The sequence below is a fragment of the Lygodium microphyllum genome, chromosome 8 (genome assembly GCF_053477565.2).
Source record: "Lygodium microphyllum isolate KBCC chromosome 8, Lygodium_microphyllum_v1.1.10, whole genome shotgun sequence".
Taxonomy (NCBI): Eukaryota; Viridiplantae; Streptophyta; class Polypodiopsida; order Schizaeales; family Lygodiaceae; genus Lygodium; species Lygodium microphyllum.
This window is the reverse complement of record NC_141142.1, coordinates 33,859,677-33,879,687: the sequence shown is the minus strand read 5'-3', so window position 1 is coordinate 33,879,687 and position 20,011 is coordinate 33,859,677. Positions and strand designations below refer to the sequence as shown.

The 20,011-nt window shown below is 46.2% G+C and overlaps 1 protein-coding gene across 3 annotated transcripts in view; it reads left to right on the top strand.

Moving 5' to 3' along the window:
- LOC148032134 (uncharacterized) overlaps window positions 1–20,011 on the top strand; it is a 306,148-nt gene that overhangs the window by 114,321 nt on the left and 171,816 nt on the right. For all 3 annotated transcript variants that reach the window (XM_087682765.1, XM_087682766.1, XM_087682767.1), the window contains exons 15-19: window positions 3,077–3,219; window positions 3,502–3,746; window positions 3,922–4,048; window positions 4,295–5,248; window positions 10,288–10,791. In XM_087682765.1, coding sequence (XP_087538891.1) covers window positions 3,077–3,219; window positions 3,502–3,746; window positions 3,922–4,048; window positions 4,295–5,248; window positions 10,288–10,791 — 1,973 coding nt within the window. The remainder of the gene's footprint in view (window positions 1–3,076; window positions 3,220–3,501; window positions 3,747–3,921; window positions 4,049–4,294; window positions 5,249–10,287; window positions 10,792–20,011) is intronic.

Sequence of the window (20,011 nt, the reverse complement as noted above, 5' to 3'; positions counted from 1 at the left end):
CAGTGGTCACGGATTGGCAGTACTCCCCGTGGACTTCGAGAAGGCCTATGACAAGGTTGACTGGGACTTCTTAGAGGGTACCATGGCGAGGCTAGGTTTCCCCCAAGCATGAATCTGCGGGGTTTCGACACTTTACAGATTAGTTACTAGCAGGGTTCTCATTGGTGGCAGGAGGGGGGAGGAGTTTCGGCTAGAGATTTGTTTGGCAAGGCTGCCCACTTGCTCCATATCTGTTTCTACTCTTTGTGGAGGCTATGTCCTATTTCCTCTGCTCACAAGTAAGTAGGCTACATGGCCTGCGACTTCCGATGAGGGAGGAGACTGAGCTGCTGGACTCAGAGTATGTAGATGATACCGCTCTTTATGTAGAGGATGATGAGCTAACGCTCGAGAGAGTGAGACTAGATCTGGAGGTATTTTGGTCTGGAGTTGGAGAGAAAATCAAATGGCAAAATTCAGTTGGTTTTCTTACAGATCCGGACTCTAGCACGGAGTGGGGTGTCCACATGGGGTTCAGATGGGTGTGCAGGGGATAGACGTCCGATATCCAGGGTTCCGACATCAATCTTGCCACAGCAGTTTCTTCAAGTTTTCGACTCTATTAGGCAGAAGCTGACCTATAGGAGCATTGTCCGCCTTTCTTTAGCGGGTCAAGCTCTCGTGGTCAACCAGGTCCTCCTAGAGTGATGGTTTGGTACATCACCTCTTGTTGGTGGTTCTCCTTGTCTTGTGTGGTATAGCTTCGCCGCCTCTCAGACTGTTCTAGGGACTCCCGGGCCAAGGTGGCATGGCTGAGGGAGGGCTTGGGATGATTGACCCAGAGTTCCAGAGCTTGGCCCTTTTGGGCAAGCTAGTGGTCCGTGGTCTCACACCAGGTGGGCAGATGTGGAAGGTTCTTTTGCAAGAGGTTCTCTAGGAGTGCAGACCTTGGCGCGGGTTGGAGGCCATGCTGAGATGGATCTTCACGGCTGCCCAGATCACGCCACCCAGATCTTCCTTTCTCCATAGTTTACTTTGAGTGTGGCAGGCCCTAGTTCAGAGGCCCCCAGGATCTTCCTTCCTCTACAATTTACTTCGAGTGTGGTAGGCCTTTGCAAGGCCCTAGTTCAGAGGCCCTTAGGATGTGAGGAGGAGATAGACCACTAGCCGGTGGTCTGGAACCCCCAGGTCAAAGATCGAGATGGAATATAGATAGGTGAGCTATCCCACATCCAGTGGGTTGGCTAGGAGGCTAGCCCTGCTCGTACTATTAGGACGTGGAGGGAGATGTACAGGATGGTGGATCAAGAGGTGTTGTAGCGGGCATCACAATGTCAGCGAGAGGAGTTGAGGTGATGAGGAGGGAGATTGACTCAGCGATCCCTCAGGAGTGGCTAGACCCCCCGATCAGAGAGCTTGTGGATCCTGGGGAGGTATGGGTTGCTAGATTCTCACGGGTAGGTATCCCCTTATAGGTGGTAGGTAGAGTGGGTGGTGCCCCCTGCGGGACCTTCTTTACCGTCTAGGATGGGGGGCGTTTGGCTCTTGACAGAGGATAGAAGGATGAGGAGATTGCTGTCCTTTCTTGGAGGATTCGTGTGGTCGGACTCCAAGGGAAGACCTGGCAACTGGACCCTTATGTGCCTTGGGAGGAGTTTCGGGAGTGGCGCCTTTGGATTTGGGAGAGCAAGCCACTTGATGAATTGGAGTGGGATCCTCGAGAGTGGCTATGGCCGGCCACTGTGGTCGCCAAGAAGCCTTTGAGATTCTTGGAGTACACAGCCAGGATTGGTAGACATGTATTGATGCAGGAAGACATGGATTGGGCGCCTTCGCGCAACAGATACCAGGCGGAGCATAGCATCACGGATGCCTTCCGTCGGACATTTTGGCATCGCTTGTGGGTTAGCTGGAGGCCGAGGAGGGTGTCGTATTTCCTTTGGCTTTTGGCACATGGGGGTCTGGCTATTGGGAGTTGGTTGGCCCAGATGCAGCAGGATGGAGGTTGTAAGCGCTACCCACATCAGCATTTGGAAACTCCAAAGCACTGCCTTTGGTCTTGCGAGGCGGCATAGCTCGTGTGGAGAGGAGCTTGCCGTATTCTCTATGGTGTGGCACCTAGCCTTGGATGTATCTTGTGGGGGGCTTTTGGCTAGCAGGTAGTCAGCCAGGGCCATAACCTTTTGTATGAGGCCGTGATGTAGGACACAATTATTCTCATCAAGGCTAGGTCTTGTGCAGTGGTTAGCTTGGAGGCTTTACCCATCCACAAAGTATTGGAGCCTATAGCAAAGCGCTTAGTGGTATGGGAGATCATAGGAAGTCTTACAGGATGGCACATTTGGAAGGCACGCTGTCAGGTGGTTTTTGGCGGTGAGTGCCTATAGTATATGCGACTTTGGTAGAGCTTTGGACCTCCATCATCCACTCCCTCCGCAGCCGGTGGGACCACGTGGAGGGCGAGTCTCGATCCCATGAGAGAAACTCCATCTTCACTTTCTGTGCACTTGGGGTGGCCATGACTTGTTCTTCATGATGCAGGCAGGCAGCCCCAGATGGCGATACACCCCCCCTCCATGGCTTCTTGCCGCCATCCCCCCCAGACCGCCTTGAGAGTCTTGTATACATGATGGATTTGTGATTTGCATCAGCTCCAGCTAGTCTGTTGAGCATGTGCACTTCGTTGTATTCAGCCTTCTGAGTAATATAATTAGCCACATTTGACTTGGAAGACTTATTTGAGGATGGTGTACTAGAGACATTGGCAGCAAAGGCCTACACCTATGTGGCAAAATCTTGTCAACACTCTTGATCCTATGTGTCTATTGAGTCCTGGGGTGTCTCTTTCACACTTGTCCTTTTGTGTGTGCTGAATCCATTGTATCTGGTTTATATATGATGGCCTAGAGCCACCCTGAACCTTGTAATCTTGTTATCCTGTACTTTTTTTCGTAATTAATATATACAACCCATTATGGAGAGAGAGAGAGAGAGAGAGAGAGAGAGAGAGAGAGAGAGAGAGAGAGAGAGAAGCTGCAATTATCAAGTGTAACTTGGCAGCTTTCCAGTTTTCTCAGGACTAAATCTGCTAGTGCAGAAATGAACGTGTGGGAGATCTTTGTTATAGCTGTGTCTGCTGGATCCATTATGACTCGATCATACCCTAATATTTCTGGAGCAAGAATAATGCGTTGGTTCTATGTAGACAAGAAAGAAACAAAGAAACATACATCAATAGTGGTCAGTTTCAGAAATTAATTATAACAGCTGAACTGTACTAGATTCACAGAATGGTTTTTCTATTATTTATGGGGCTTATATTGCAGCTGAAATGCCTATTCATCCATCTGCATACCATTGTTCATTACAAGTAGATCAGTGTCTGGTTGTCAAAAAAGTTTCATGCATGTAATTCAGTGCTATGTGCAAAACCTTTCTCTGGAAATGCTGCTGAGTTGTTTGTATTTGCGTGGCTTAATTATTTATAGTCTCACATGCCTCCACATTTCTTTGGAGGTGCAGGCTGACTGTATAAAAGGCTTAGGAGCACTTTCAGCTGTTTCCTTTTTCTATCTGTTGATCATCTTTGTATTTTCTGTCATTGGTATGGAGCTGTATGCTGGTGAATTCTACAAATTCCAAGATGGGTATCCTCGAGACCACTTTGATGACATTTTTACTGCTATGATGCTCTGGTTCACATGCACCACAGCAGACAACTGGGTTAACCAGATGTGGAATGCAATGCGATCTGGAGTTTCTAACAAGTATGTCTTCACAGATCTGGAAGTAGAATATTCATAGCATTTGTTTCCTACAAATACATAACTCGTTTCATGGAGTGAAAATATATTTCCTTGTAGGGGTTTGGATGTATTAAAGAGAAGTCAATAACCATCACTTCCTGGTTTTCTAAACTGTATGTGATGACTTTCTTTTCAGCTGGATTGCACCCTTCTTGTTTGTGACCTATTTCATCATCACCGTGTTCCTTATTCTTAACCTTATTATTGCTGTGATACTAGAAAAGACAGAGTTATCAGACTCCCAGAAAAAACAAATACAGAAGGTACAACAATGAAAGCTCCTTGCAAACTAGTATTTTGTTAACTTTATGTCTGCAATATAGTGTGCATAAATTTTAGCTTTTACAATGTAATGTTGTTGTTCACATCGGAGGCATGTGCATTATTGTGCTTAAGATATAGCTTTAATAGAGTAATGTTTGTGTTCAGCTAAAGCATGTTATCGATAACTCAAGTTTCCAAGAGGTCCTGTTTCCAGATAGCTCACTACAAATATTTTCTTGTTGCAGGTTGAGTATCTGAAACATCTACGTTCACGCCAAAAGCGGCTTCTTTCATCAAAAGGTAGTGGAACCTGGCTAATAGGAGCCGTTGAGGGTGCAACTGCTGGGGTCAAAAGCCTGTCAAAGCGGCTATATACCAAGAAAGTGAAGGCTATTCCAATCCATTCCTCCAATGCAGGTGTGGGCTTGCCTGCCAGCAGTATTTCCTCCAGGGCAGCAACACCAGAAATACAGTACAGAAAAAGGGCACCTCAGAGCAATCAGCCAAACCTAGAACCGCAACCTCCGCTATTAGTTCCAGGCCAGACAATCTTTACACCACAAACTTCACAATCGATATCAGCTTTTCAAAGTAAGAGAAATTCTAATCAGGCTTCAAGAGATTTTCAAAACAATGCTCTACAGCGTTCTAATCTGGATCAAGGTCTATATACTGGAACATTATCAGCAGCAACTACTATGCTCCCTGAAAATGTAACATTACGATCTCTAAGTACCAGAGCATCACAAATACTATTGGGAACTGGATTTCCTGTTGCAGTTGCAACACAGCAGGCACCTCGAACTGCACTACGCAACTCCATCATGGCCCTGGTAAACAAGCCAGTAGTGGAAGCAGCAACTCCATCTCCTGGCCAGCCTCTTCTGCAGCAAGAACCATCCAAGAAAGTTCTATTGAAAGCAGAATCACGAGCATCTTTTGAGTTGGCAGAGTACGAAGAATTGAATAAGTCCTTTAGTATGCGGGAACAACAGCCTTGGTACTTGTCCAACACCACATTGTTCCTTTTCAAACCTGAAAACTGGATCAGGATGCAGTGCCAAAGAATCGTAATGAGCAAAGTTTTCACATATTGGACCCTCGTCATGATAGGTATCAGTGTGGCAGTGGTCATCTCCATGTCACATGCAGCTGGCATTAACTTGGTCTTGGCACATCTCAATCTATTTGTGTTTGTGGTGAGAAAACACATACCTGTCTCTTTGCTTTGTGCTTGCATAATCTAGACTAGTATACTATGTTTATATCTGTGTACACATAGATGCCACTTTCCTTGGTTTATATGCCATACTGTGGACTAGTATACTATGCAAATATCTATTTATATAGAATGCCGTGTGATGATGTAAGTGTGGAGACATAAATTTTTTTATGTATCTGTAAGCATAGGCTTTGCACAACAAAGCAGCAGTAAGAAGAATGCAAAATGATGAATGCACTATGCCATTAAATTGGTGTTTCCAGTCCCCACTCAGCCTGTGCACAGGCCATATCCCTCCCAGCATGTGGTGCTCTGCTGCTAGCAGCTCTTGCGCCCACAATGTCTTACACCTCACATTCTGTGCTGGAAGCATCCCACTAGAGCTCCATACCAACAGTGTAATAGAACAAAATGCTACATTACTCACTGCAAGGTAATGGATTAGATTTGCTAGAGGATATTATAGCAACTATCTTGAGGTATGTTTTATGGGTGTCAATTAATTCACATTCTTGACAGCAAAGAGTAACAGGTGAGTCTCTGCTTGCTGGCTGAGGCTGATGTACCTCTACCTCAATAGAGATACCTCTACCTCAATAGAGATCCCATTTTCAGACTTGCCAAGCTGCCTTCATACAGTGAAGTTAAAAATATGATCATGGCACTGATCCTCTCACAGGTTTTAGGGCTTTCCTGGTCAGTCACTTTCCATGACTCTGAGGAGTGCCTTCCATATTGTGAACAATTGACAAAGATGTTAAGGAGGTAGGATTATTATGGTTGGAGCAACTTAGGCTCACAAACTTCGAGTCAGGAGATCTGCTGATGGGTCCAAGAAAGGCTTAGAACAGATAGATTTTCCCTTTTAGGAGCCATTTCATCTCACATATGTGGAGCACTCTCACTTACCAAGCCAATATTCTGTTTGCAAAGCAGTGAGCATTTTTGCCCAAGTGTGGTCACATTTCTTGTCAAAGAACTCTCCTCTATAAGGAGCTAACGAATCTATGAGAGCTCAAGAGGGCGCATATGCAGCCAATCTGCCAAGATGGAAATTTTCCAACACCTCATTTCTTTGGCTATTGTGATATCCTAGTGGATAGAGAAATGGAGCTTAATTGCAAGGCTGTGGATTCAGGGTTTACAAAGGTGGGTGTGTCATCATCCTACAAAGGAAGACTGCATGATGGTACATGGCTTATCAGTCCCTCATAGGCTGCGAATGTTTCAGAGAGGAAGGCAAGGGCACCTTAGCTAGCAATTTGATAACACCTCTTTCCAAGAATCACGCATAATCCATGTTTCCCAAATTTCTAGATAGATAGGGGTCAAGGCCAGTGCCAACACGTCTGCATACTTTGTAAAGAGTTCATTATTCAAGCCATCCCAACAACGGCTTTTGTCCCTGGGCCACATCAACCTCATTATAAGAGATAGTGATCAAGGCTGGTGCCAAGACATCTGCAAGGCCACTGCCAACACATCTGCATACTTGGCGAAGAATTCATTCATCAGCCATTCCAATGAGTGCTTTTGTCCCTGGGCATATGTGCTAGAGCCACATCCACCTCATCCTTGTTAATATCTACTTCCAAAGATGCAGCTATATGGGGGGGATTTGATCCTTGACCACATAGTAAAACATAGACTGAGAGAGCACAACCCTTAAAGAGGCATGCAGCTAGGGCCTAAGTCCATGACATAAGCTTCAGACATCTGCACAATAGCCTACAGATCTGTGACTGTGCCCAGCTGAAGATGGATTGGACAAACCCTTCTATTTGACTTACCAGAACCTTGCGAGCACATGACTTCTTGCAGCCTTCTAGAACATTGTGGCATTAGGAGGTATCCTAGAGAGGCTACTTGAGGGATTACTTCCTGCCATCTTGAAAGTAAGTGGAGTCAAAGGAGACCGATGATTTTTGCTTGGGACTATGTATAAGATCCTTGCTAGTGCCATCAGTTTCAGGTTATTTTTTCTCATGCCAAATATCATCCTGGGAGGGCAACATTCTGGAAAATATTTCTATCTTTTAGGATCCCACACATCTTGTGCATCTTCCTTTCTGTTGCAGAAGCCATGAGCTCTTTTCTGAGAGACAGGTCTAGAGGTATCCATGGCATTACGTTGCCCATCCCAGAGTTTGAAGAGCTTTTGGATGTAGAGTTTGCAAATGAAAGAGTTGTATACTTGGATGAAGATTAGAATTCCAGGGTTTTGGTGGCTATGCTGGAGTCTTTTTGTAGAGCCTTAGGTGCTCTTATTAATTGACATAGGTCCCTAGTATGTTGGGTCCATAACAATGCAGCAGCTAGATTAGAGGCCACATGAGGACTTCACTTTGGTTCCCTGTGGCACTTCAGGGTACCTTGGTTGTCATGAGGGCATTGATGTTACCTCAGAGTGGCAGCTAGCACCCCTATGCTAGAGCATTAGACAATAGATCCCTAGTCAGGGAGGTCTAGAAGTGTCTCCTATCTTTCTAGCCAATCCAGGCATAGATGGCCTAAAATCCCCACCAGGTGGATCATCCATTCTCACCGACACCTAGAAGGCTCTTTCTGGAACCAAGATGAGTCTAGTAGTCTCCAACACAAATACAGCTCCTTCCTAAATTCGTCTCCCACTACTGCTGTCTAATAGGCGTAGCTCTGTCTTAGTGAAAGTTTCCTATAACATTGAGATACCCTCTATGCTGAGAGGTGGTGCTCCTGAACCATGAGAAGCTCCACCAATCCTTTGACTTGTGCTCTGTGCAGGTCCTGTCTCATGAGGATTCAGCTTTGTCAGAACAGGCGGTCTCTGAAGCCTTGTACATTACATTACAGGATCGCCATGGGGAGAGTCTTGAGTCTCTAGGATTTCCATGGCTCTGCAGTCAATGCCAGCCCTTATTATCTCCTAGAATAAACCCTGCCAAACCTCCTCTTTGCTACCTCTGCTGCCTCATGTAAGTCGGGGAAATCCTTGAAGACCACTGAAACATCTGACTCATCCATCTCCTCTCTCTCCCGAGGAGCAATGCGCAACATGCTGAGGGTCAGAGATCAATGGGATTACCAAGCATAGTGGCATTGCCATCGGTAGGGGTGACTAGGTGGTGGTTGACCAAGGGCGAGCAACTGGAGCCATTGGCAAGGGTGGCGGGGGTGTTGCCACTGCCTCTTAGCCTTTAGGTGACAGCAGGCCTAAGCCCTCTCACTACTCTCCACTGTCTCTCTGTCTGCCTCTACTGCTGCTCGGGACCTTGCGGTGCCTCTATCCGTCTATAATGTCTGTGCTCTCTGTCTCTGGTTCTGCCTCCTCTGTTCCATCTCGTGTTCTATCTCACTCCTATTGTGTGGTTGCAGTCGGCTGCCTCTGGCATGAAGATTGAAGAGATGGCAAAGGAGGATGTTTGGACAATGAAGTGCAGGAAATCTGCCATTGTGGAAAAAGTACCTACAGGAGAGGAGGCTGCCATTGGCTTGGATGAAAGAGAGCTGATGACTGGGGCTGGCTGAAGGAGAAAAGCTGGGTGGGAGATGCTGAGGAGGAGAGCAGGTCTAGGCAGTGATGAAAGATACAGGGTTGGCAGCAGTGCTGAAAACAGGGCGGGCAGGCAGCTGGCGGCAGTGTGTCAGATGACTGGCCTAAGTGGGAATCAAGAAGAAGATGCTGATGAACAGTGACTGGTGCAGATGGCTAGGAGGGTGGCAGGCAGCGTGCAGCTGGGAGGAGGCACTGGTGGACAGCACAACTGCATCTGGGTAGCACTGGGGGAAAACACGTTGGTGGTAGTGAATGGACATCCTGCCTCCCATCGACAACTCTTGGAAACTCTAGCATTCTACTCTATGTATGTGTGCACCATTCAACTTCTTCCAACATATTTCTTGTCAATGACTAAAGAGTATGAGCTGTCTTTGTGGTTGGACGTTGCGTGAATAGTTTAACATGGTGCCAATTCTCGTCCTCGTCCTCATGTGGATCTGCAGGGTCCTACTCCAGCTCAACATGCTCATCATCAACACTGTTGCGGATGCAGCTGACATGAGAGTGGGTGGCTACAATGATGGGGGCTTGAGATGGACATCTTTCACAGGAGTTATGTGCAGGAGGTACGTACCAAGATGAACAATGCTCACAAGGTCGACCATGTAGGTTATAAACTCCTGGAAAGGGACAAGGCCCGGGTTCAGTCACTCCTCAGTATTCTCCTGGGGGCCGGTACTGCTACTGCACGAGCTGGTCCTGACAGTACAGCATCTGCCACAGGCCAGCAGCTAGACATGGTACCTGCCTTGAAACTCGCCAGAAGTGGAGAATATCTTGTCAGGCTCGGGTTGGGGTTGGCGGCTATTGTCTTTGAACTATTATCTTTTTCTCAGAAGTATCTTTACAGTCCACGAAGTTATGGCAATAAAATCATGTCAATAAGTAACTCTTTGCTATGCTTAGTTGAAACAATTATGTTCCACGTATAGAACCATGTAAAGAAGAGGGAGACGTTCTTTTAACATGTGAGAAGAGAGAGATGGCATCCTCTTGACACGTGGATTCTCTGTAAGTCAGTCACCTCTCCCTCCCAGGAATAGAACATAAACCCTGTCTGTCTTTTCTCAAGATACCTCCCAAGAACATATATTGACAAAACATTTTGTCATGCAATAAATATTTGAGATCTTGCATGTTCAGATATCTACAGGTTCCAATGCTAACCTTCCAGAAACTCGAGGTGATCTTATGACAAGCCCCATAAGATTAGATGAAGTCTCAACAGAGATTGGAACTTAAGTTAAATTTTAGTCTAAAATTGCCAACTACCATCAAGCAAGCAATGCACCTAAACAACCCTCTTTAGTACTCCTTTTATATGATTTATCAACTTTTTAAGTCACATTTTCACTGCTAACAATGCTTCACCTTACATGTAGACCTGTTCTCCGCCATCGATAGCTTGAGACATTACAATTTTGCTTATCTCAAATTTTCACATTGAATTTAATTTCTTTCATTGGATTGTCTTGCAGATGTTTACTTTGGAGTTCACCATGAAAGTCATTGCAGTTGGCTTCTTGCTCACCCCAGATCCATACTTGGGAGATGTGTATAACTTCTTAGATCTCCTTCTTCTAATCCTAGATGCGCTTTTTATATATCCCAATTGGGATTCACATCAACTACAAGTGATTCGCATCTTGAGCTCTCTCAGGCCCCTACGTCTTCTTTGTCGAATTGAAGGCATGAAGGTCTTGACCACCAACCTTCTACGCACCATCCCAGCTGTCGCATCTGTGCTTGCTTTTACCTTGGCTATATTCTCTGTGTTTGCAACGGTGGGCGTTCAAATGTTCAAAGGACGTTATTCCTCCTGTTCTGCTACTGTTGACCACAACATCTATTGTGTCGGCAATGATATTAATGATGCACAAATCCTCTCACCACGTGTTTGGTCCAATCCTGGTTTTCACTTCGATAACTTTCCAAGTGCTCTCTTGTCTCTTTTCATTGTCTCCACATTTGATAACGTTCAGGTACATATAGAACTTCAGCTATTCTCTATAATATTTTCTGTCTTTTTTCTTGGATCTAGTGAAACCAAGCACAAAAAGAATCGGCAGTAGTCTGCCAAAAAGTAGCAAGGCTGGATTAAAATTACATGTGCCAGTGTATAAACACGTCACTTTAAGAGTGAGTTAAAATTCTAAATTCGAATGCCGTAGCCATGATAACATTGAAGCAAAGTTATACTCTCAGTCCTGTTTATTATCATAATGTCATGTTTAATTGTCTTGATTCATGTGACATAGCTTCTTTTATGAAAGTTTCAAAAACCATTTCTGCAAGGGAGAAGATAACAAAACCTAGTACAAGCAGTTTTTCTCCAATAACACCTCACTAGGTCCACGAGTTAGCTAAGTTTATAATATAGGGTTGGGTTAGTATCTACCTAGCTAATTGTTTAAGTTCAAAGGAATCAAATGTATACTAGGGACTCTCCCCAACTTGTAAACCCGACGTGAAGACCATAGGCAAATCTCTATGAGAGCCTACTGATCCTGTTTTGTATCCCTTACTGGTTCAATCAAAGGTGCCACCGCAATCACACAAGCTATGCCCAAGGATGAGAGCTGCCAAATGGAATAGTCCACAAACCCTTGCAAAAGGTGAGGAAATGCCCAATGAGAAATCAAAGTTAAATCCATTACTCATTTATTGAACGTGCCAAAATCCTTACCAGTTGTCTCAAAAGTGATGGCATAGTAGTTGACACTTGGATTCACAATCTTTATGTTGTGGGTTCAAGTCCCACTGAGTGCATCACTTAGTGATGATAGCATCTTGAAAATATCATATTTTCTCCATTGGTGGCTAAAGTTTTTCTTAAGTGAGAGAACCAGAACATGGGTTGGACTCCTTTGGTCACATGGTGTGTTTGGTTAAGTCTGGGCTCTTGTTACTCGCACACTTGGTAGGGTTGCCGAAGAGGAGGGTCCCAGTGTGATGAAGCTTCCTTACTCATTTGGCTTGTGAGCTTTCCTGTCTGTGCATGGGAAAAATGCTAGTGTGGTTGTTACCCACTCTCTTGGCTAATGCTTGAACAGAATACACCTTTCTATGGGCATTCGGTCATGTGCCATCTCTTAGAAATTAAAAACTGCTAACCAGCAAAAGAAGTGCAGAGGGCCTTTTCCCTTGTCTCATCAAATGGCCACTGATTTGCCTTGGAAAGCTGCTGAATAATAGTCAGTTAAACAGACATAGACACGTAGCTCTACACCTTACAGGCCACTGGGCAATACTTCAATCTTGTCTTTATCTAAGTCATATATGAAACAATGTACATCATAGTGGAAGCATGGACTCACACAAGCAATCATCCCTGGAATGTTTTAGGCTACAAGTAGACTTGTTTCATACTGCCCATCTCTAGAAAGAACAACATGCTTATTGGACTGCTGGCCATCTATGCCCCAAATAGTCATAGAGATCTCTTCTATCTGAGAATTGGTGCTAGTGTCATGAGGACATGAAATTTTAATGTTTTTCTTAGCATTTGATTAAAAGTTGATCGATTGTGCAAATATGACTTGCACATGTGAGGTACAAGTTAATAATTTCGCAATGTGGGACTTGGGACCTTAAGATATCAATTAGTGCCAAAGGTAAAAGTTGTAATAAGTTATGCTTGATAGGTACTAGGTGGTATCCGGTGTCAGAACTTTGCCTAGAACATTTAATTAGTCATTAGTGTTAGTGGTGATACGAGGGAATTGGCATTAATTAATTAACTAATGCTAGTTTTGGGCTAATGAGTGCTCAGGATCACTTGAGTGATAAATTGGTCTAGCCAATTTAATTGTTGGTCAATCAGATTTTTTTTTGAGCCATAAATAATTATTCAATTAATTTTCAAAATTAATATTCTGAAAATTAATATAATAAAGCTGGAAATTATATCAAAGACTACCACTTGGCAAAACTTGCCCATGCAAGTGAGAATAACGTTTTCTAGGTTGGAAGAGAGAGAGGGGGTCATTCTAGCCTTGTGTGCGTGTGTGTGTCTAGAGAGAGAGAGAGAGAGAGAGAGAGAGAGAGAGAGAGAGAGAGAGAGAGTAATCAAGTAATCAAGTAATCAAGTAATCTTGTATTTTTTTCGTAATTAATACAATTACCTTTTACGAAAGAGAGAGAGAGAGAGAGAGAGTGTGTCATCAAACTGATCCCCAAGGTCCCTTCGCCGTCAAAGCTGCAACACTGGAGACCAATTTCGTTGATGGGAGTGATGTATAAAATCTTTTCCAAAGTGCTGGCAAATCGGCTTCACAAGCACCTTCCAGCTCTTGTGCACCCCCTCCAATATGGTTTCATTAAGGGACGCAACATTTTGCACAATATCTTGAATGTGCAAATGGCTATTGATTATGCGAGGCACTCCAATCAGCAAGTGGTCTTGATTCAACTGGACCTGGAAAAGGCGTTTGACTGTGTGGACTGGTCTTTCCTTGCAGAGCTTATGTCTGCTATGGGCTTTGGGATCCGCATGTCCCGATTGATCTACACCATTAGTACTGAGGCTTCTTCAAGAGTTATGCTTAATGGTGGGGTCACAGAGCCATTTCTCCTTGCGCGCTCGCTCAGACAAGGCTGCCCTTTGAGTCCTCTCTTCTTTGCCCTGGCGACTCACCCGGTCCTTTCAATGTTATCCTCCATGGCGGCTTCTGCCCAGCTGGCAGGGTTATCTCTTCCTTTGGGGCAGCACTTCATTAGCCAATCTTTGGCTGATGACTCCTTTATGATTTTGCAGGCGGACAGGGATAACATTCGCAAGGCATTAGATGTTTGGACGCTCTTTGGTCAAGCTTCTGGTCTTCGCATCAATGCCTTCAAGTTAGCCATTCTCAGTTGCACGGAGCCTGATTTAGAGTCATTAGGCTGGCAGGGCCAGGTGGTTTCTCGTGGCGCGATTGTCAGGCATCTTGGATACCCATTGGGGGTGGATGTACGGCCAAAGGCCCTGCTGGAGTGGATTTCACACAAACTGGCCGTGAAGTTTATGTATTGGAAGTCGCAAGCCTGGCCGTTCCATGTCCGCCTCAAAGTGGCTCAGACAATTATGCTACCAATGCTGACGTATTTCCTGCCATTACTGCCATGGACGCCCAGTGCTTTGAAGGCTCTTACTCATCCCATTCGTTTCATGCTATGGAAGAAAGATTCACTGCAGGCAGGCATTTCCTGGATTTCATGGTCACATGCATGTACCCCTAAGCGCATGGGTGGTGGAGCTATTTTGGATGCAGAAACTCATATGCTGGCTCTTCGTTGGTCTCTGTTTCGTGCCATGTGTGTGGATCATCACCCGTGGACCATCATAGCCCGTTATTTTCTTGAGGACAGCGGCCTCCGCCAGGGTAACACACGGCTTCGAGCCTCATGGTGGCATGTCCTTAATGCTGACGCTCGTTTCTCCAGTCCCTCTTCCTCTTTGTTAGTGCATTTGGTCGGCTCTTGGAAAGTGGTGCTTCAAAAGGCCCGTTGGCATCCTGTAGGGGACCGCGTGCAGACAAATTCTTTTCAGCTGGAATTGTTGGCGGTATCCACATTACTTTCATGGGAAGATAAACATCAGCTCAGACCAAGATTTAACCGCATGGCCCGTTTGGGTGTGACTTCGATTGCGGATGCTACCCTTGCCACTCGCAATGTCCTTGTATCATTTCGGACTGCTAGGAGACTTTTCAGGATCCCGCGCGGATACCGTGATTTATGGGGGAAGCTTTCCTCGGAACTTCAGGGTAGGCAACCCTTCCCTGCCCTGGCTATGGATCGCCCTTGGCAGGACTGGGACCTTGCAGGCCGGTTGAGTCTGGAAAAGGCCTCTACTAATCAGGTGTATCATCTTCTCATTAAAGATCACCAATGGTTGGGCGTGAAAGTTAATGCTGTTTGGGGCCTGCGGAAATCACTGTCATGGTGGCAGGCAACGTTGATGGAGGGATGGCAGAACAAGACACCTTTCAAATGCAAGGTCTTTCTGTGGCGGGTAATGATTGGTGGTCTTCCTCTTGCCTCGGCCCTTTCCAAGCGTCGAATCTCGAATGGCACTTGCTTCTTCTGCACCACTTCGGCGGAATCGGCCCGACATCGTTTTCTTTCCTGCCCGCTCGCCAAAAATATCTGGTCACTCTTGTCACGAATCTGGCACGCGGTGGTGGGGTCTTCACTGACTCCCTTCGATTGGGTTTTTGTGCGCCCGAAGTATCCCACACCACCACCGTTACATATGAAGATCTTATTCCATTTTTTCAGATACTGGGGATGCTGGCACATTTGGACCACCCGAAATGCTTTTCTCTTTGATTCGGCTTCTAATGTACCGCGACATATTGCAAAGCTTAAAGGGCTCTTGCATTGGCAGCTAGATCTCATCAGGCACTCTGACTTGCTCCCTCGGGAGGATTTGTATTCCTGGCATTTGGCAATTGCCTCTGGGTCCTTGCCATGATTGGTGTAACTTTTTAGTACCCTAGTCCGGGGATTTCCCGCACGTTGGCCTATGGCCCTCGTGCCTCTTGTACTCGTGTAATCATGTAATCTTGTACTTTCTTCGTAATTAATACAATTACCTTTTACGAAAAAAAAAAGAGAGAGAGAGTGTGTAGAGAGAACTGACGGGATGTGGCACGACCTGTCCTCCGTCGTCTGGCCCGTCTGGCCCATCGCCTCCGTCGCCTGACTTGTCCCTCGTCTGCGAGCTCTGCGCCCGTCCGCCCTGGTTCGCGCCTGTTCGCGCCCGTGAGCCCTGGTTAGCGCCTGTTCGCGCCCGTGCGCCCTGGTTCGCGCCCGTCTGCCCTGGTTCACGCCCGTCCCGCTGTCGTCTGCGGGCTCTGCGCCCGTCCGCCCTGGTTCGCGCCCGTTTGCGGGCACGCTTCCCTGCCCTGTGTGCAGCTTGAGGTCTTCCCTCAGGGCTGTGCAGGTTCGACTCGGCCTTGTGTGCAGAAAAAACGAGAGAGACCGAGAGAGAGAGAGAGCGACTCGCCCTGTCCCGCACTGTCTTTTGCCCAATCGCGCTGCCCAATCGCCCTGTCTTCTGCCCATTCGTCCTGCTGGTCCTTTTCTGCTGAGGCGCTCAGCTGCGGTAAACCCTAAGCCAGACAGTTGGCAGAGAGGTAGCATCTTGGCCGGAGTGCCCACTAATCTGTACAAATACAGAGAGCGAGAGAGCGAGAGAGTGTGAGCGCCAGTGAGAGAGCAAGAGAGTGAGAAACAGAGAGAGAGGACAGAAGTATGGCTGGGCTGGATCTGGCTTTTATCGACCAGACAGTGGCAGCCTTTGGTCCGGATTCTGATACAAAGGAGCCGAAGGAGATGGTTCCTTGCATGGAGGAAATGCCTTTTGGTTCTGACCTGCCGCCTGCGGGCAAACGCTCCAAGCATACTTCCGACGAGACAATGGGTCCTCAGGAACGTTCCTATGCGTAGGTTGCCTCTGATTCTATGGATTCGCAGGAGATTGACTGGGAGCATTTGCTGGAATTTGCAAATACTCTGCTTGGTGATTATGTCCAACATAATCATGAAGCTTTTTCTGACTCGGGAACTGATGAAGTGCTGGAAGCCACGGTGGACCCGAAAACTGTTTTGCGATCTTTTTCGGTGTTTTATGACCGTGCGGTTATACTCTTCTTCACTGGCAGGATCCCAGTGCTTTCCCATTTTCGTTAGTGGCTGTACCATTTATTACAAGGGGAGTGTGTTGAGGAGATCTTTCTTGGACCCCGCGGCTTTTATGAGGTGCTGCTGAAATCAGAGAAGCATCGGGCTGAGCTCCTGTCCAAATTGCCATTGTTCTTTGATCACTGCTCGGTCCATGTGGTGCCATGGCGCTCTATGGCAGACTTTCAGCGCCTGCTTCAACGTGAATGCCTGGTGTAGGTTGAAGTGGAAAATTGTCCGACGGTCTATTGGCCATTGTTAAAGGATGCGATGGCAGTTGTGGGAATAGTGCTGGTTCCCCCAAGCCTAAGGGCCATGAATCGAAACCGTTTATGTATGTTATGGGACATGGCCAAGAAAAGGCCTGCGTGGCTTCGCCTCAACTGCTCGGGCATGCATCATCCTTTGCACTTTTGCTTGAAATGGGGCAACTTTGCAGGCCACTGCTTCTCATGTGGCAAATTGGGGCATTTTATGGCTGAATGCCCAGAGCGGCAACCGTCTTCAGATGATGCGCATGTTGTGATGCCTATGGATGATATGGTGCTTGATGCTCTGGCACAGGAGGTCCCCCAGCCACCTAATGTTTTGGATAAAGGTAAACAACAGGTCGTGGGTTTGGATTCTCGTAGCAATGATTGGCTAGAGGCACGTCCCAAAAAAGGTAAAAATTTGGATGCAGGCTTGGCAGATTCTGGGCCTACTATTTCACAGGATTCCGTGCACACGTATATGCGCAGGAAAGAAATGTTCTCTTCACAGCATGCTGCGCGTACTATGGTTCCTTCTGCCCCCCGTAATCAGTCTACAAGGAAAGTATATACAGAAGGTCCAAAGGGCCCACCTTCTAAGCTAGCCTTTGATACTAGAGGTAATGTGATTACACCCTGGGATCGTTGTTATTCCCGTTCCACTTCCAAGGCAATGGATATTCCCTCTGCCTCTAAAGCGGGCCGCCAGAATTCTTTTGCAGTGTTAGCTGACTCTCTGGATGAAGGTGTCCTGGAAGTTCTCACGGAAAAGGTGAAATCGAGGCAACAGGCGCCTCGTTCGTAATTCTCTTTTTTGAAGATATATGAAGATAGCCACGTGGAATGTGCGAGGCATTTGTTCTCGTCATAAGCAACATGCCATGTGGACTGTCTTGCATGAGAACCAGTGGGATGTCTTATGTGCGGTTGAGCACAAGAGTCACGGTGAAGCAAGAAAAGTTGTGAATTGCCATGGGTTTCGCTTGTTTTATGTAGGGACACATACTATGCACTATTCTGGCGTGCTTATGATTGTCCATGAGAAATACCAGCCTGGTCTTATTAAAAATGATGTACAGGGCTGCTTTGTAGTAATTGAAGTTTTATTTGAAGGAGAGATCTTATGGTTGCTGGGCCTCTATGCTCCGAATGACCCTGCATCTTGACGGGATCTTCGGAAGACTTTGCAGAGCTCCATGTCACTTGGCAGAAGGGGTTTTTTGATGGGGGATTTCAATATGTGTGTTCACTCTTCTCATTCCACTTCAGGGCATTCGGTGATGGATGCTCCGGAAAGTTGGGTGTGGAATGACTTTGCTCTTCAGGTACTTAAGCAAGATCTCTGGTCTTGGCTCCACCCTTCTTCTTTAGGGTTTACTTTTCATTCCGCTCAATATGCAACTACTTGGTCGCGGTTGGACCGAATGTATATCATGCAGGGGGATGATTTTCTTCTCGAGATGCTGGAAATGAAGGTCTTGCAGCAATATGCCTTGTCGGATCATTTCCCTCTCCAGCTTAAGATGCTTGCACAACCTATTGCACCTTTTATGTAGTTGCTGGAAAGACTCCTTTTACGTTTCAACTCGTCTTATTTGAAGTATCGAATCTTTCAGGGCTATATGCAGCAATTGATTGAGAGATTTCTATTGGACTTCGCCTCTGAGGACTTGGCTTCCTTTGCATGGATGCTCTCTAATGTGCAGCGGGTTGCTCGGCAGTATGGGATCCATCATGCCTCTATTTGTCGGCGGCGTTGACACGCAGTGGAGGACTTACTGGCTTTGGTTTGTTCGCTGTTGGTGGACACCCCAGATGATGAATTTCTGTTGTCACTGGCGATGCGTTTGTCTGATCTTATTCAAGTATTTCATTTGAAATCTTATCAGCAGGCCAAACTGCACAACTTGATTGACACATTGCAAGATAGTGCTTGTCAGACTCATAAGTTCTTTCGCGCATTGCATGCTTCTCCTGCTCGAGAAAATATGACTAGACTCCAGGATTCAGAAGGTTGCATGGTCACTGATCCGCAGACCATTGTCAATATGTGTAGGAATTATTTTCTAGATCTTCTTGGTTCTTCTCCGTCGCCTTCTAACCAGGTTACACATGCACGTTCGGTCTTCTATGGTCTGGTCCGCTAGCAGGTTCCACTTGATATGCAAGCTACTTTGGAGGCAGATATTTGTGAGGAGGAGGTTATGGATGCTTTGTTACACCTGCCTGAGGATAAAAGCCCTGGTTGGGATGGTCTCACCAATGAATTCTTTGAGAGCTTGGCCACCCAACTGGTGAAGCCATTGGCAACTATGTTTCAGCAAGTTTGGGAAATAGGGGTCATGCCTTCCTCATGGAAAGAAGGCCTTATCAAACTGCTTCCAAAGGTTCCTTCACCGTCAATGTTGCAACACTGGAGACCAATTTCTTTGATGGGTTCGATGTATAAAATCTTTTCCAAAGTACTGGCGAATCGGCTTCACAAGCACCTTCCAGCTATTGTGCATCCTCTTCAGTATGGTTTCATTAAGGGCCGCAACATTCTGCATAATATTTTGAATGTGCAAATGGCTATTGACTATGCGAGGCACTCCAGCCAGGAAGTGTTATTGATTTAGCTCGATCCGGAAAAGGCTTAAAGGTCCCGGCATTGGCAGATAGGTCTCATTCGGCACTCGGGCTTACTCCCTCGGGAGGCTTAAAGGTCTCTTGCATTGGCAGATACATCTCATTTGGCACTCGGGCTTACTCCCTCGGGAGGACTTACTTCCCTGGCATATGGCGATTTCCTCCGCGGCTTTGTCATGACTTTTGTAACTCTTTTCTAGTTTAGTACTGAAGCCTTTACACATGATGGCTTAGTGTCATCATGTATCTTGTAATCAAGTAAACTTGTACTTTTTTTCGTAATTAATACAATTACCTTTTACGGAAAAAAAAAAAAGACAGAGAGTTTCTCTAATGACCTGATGGTCTGATGTAACAGAAAGTAAGAGATATAGAAAGAATGCTGACCTGATGGTCTGATGTAAATATTTACTACTTAATTCAATTATATTGACGAAAAAAAGAGAGAGAGGGAATCAATGGTGGAACTGTGGACGTTATCCCTTGCCAGCACTCATGCTTTCCTTGTCGAGTGGGGCGTCCGAATCTGCCTTGCACACTGCTTGAGCCCTTCCGTCTGTCCTGCACAGGGTCCGTTTCTGCCTTCCGTGAGCCCTACCCTTGCACACCTGCAATTAGTTGTCGGCGAATACTCTTGCTCTGTGACCTGTTGTTT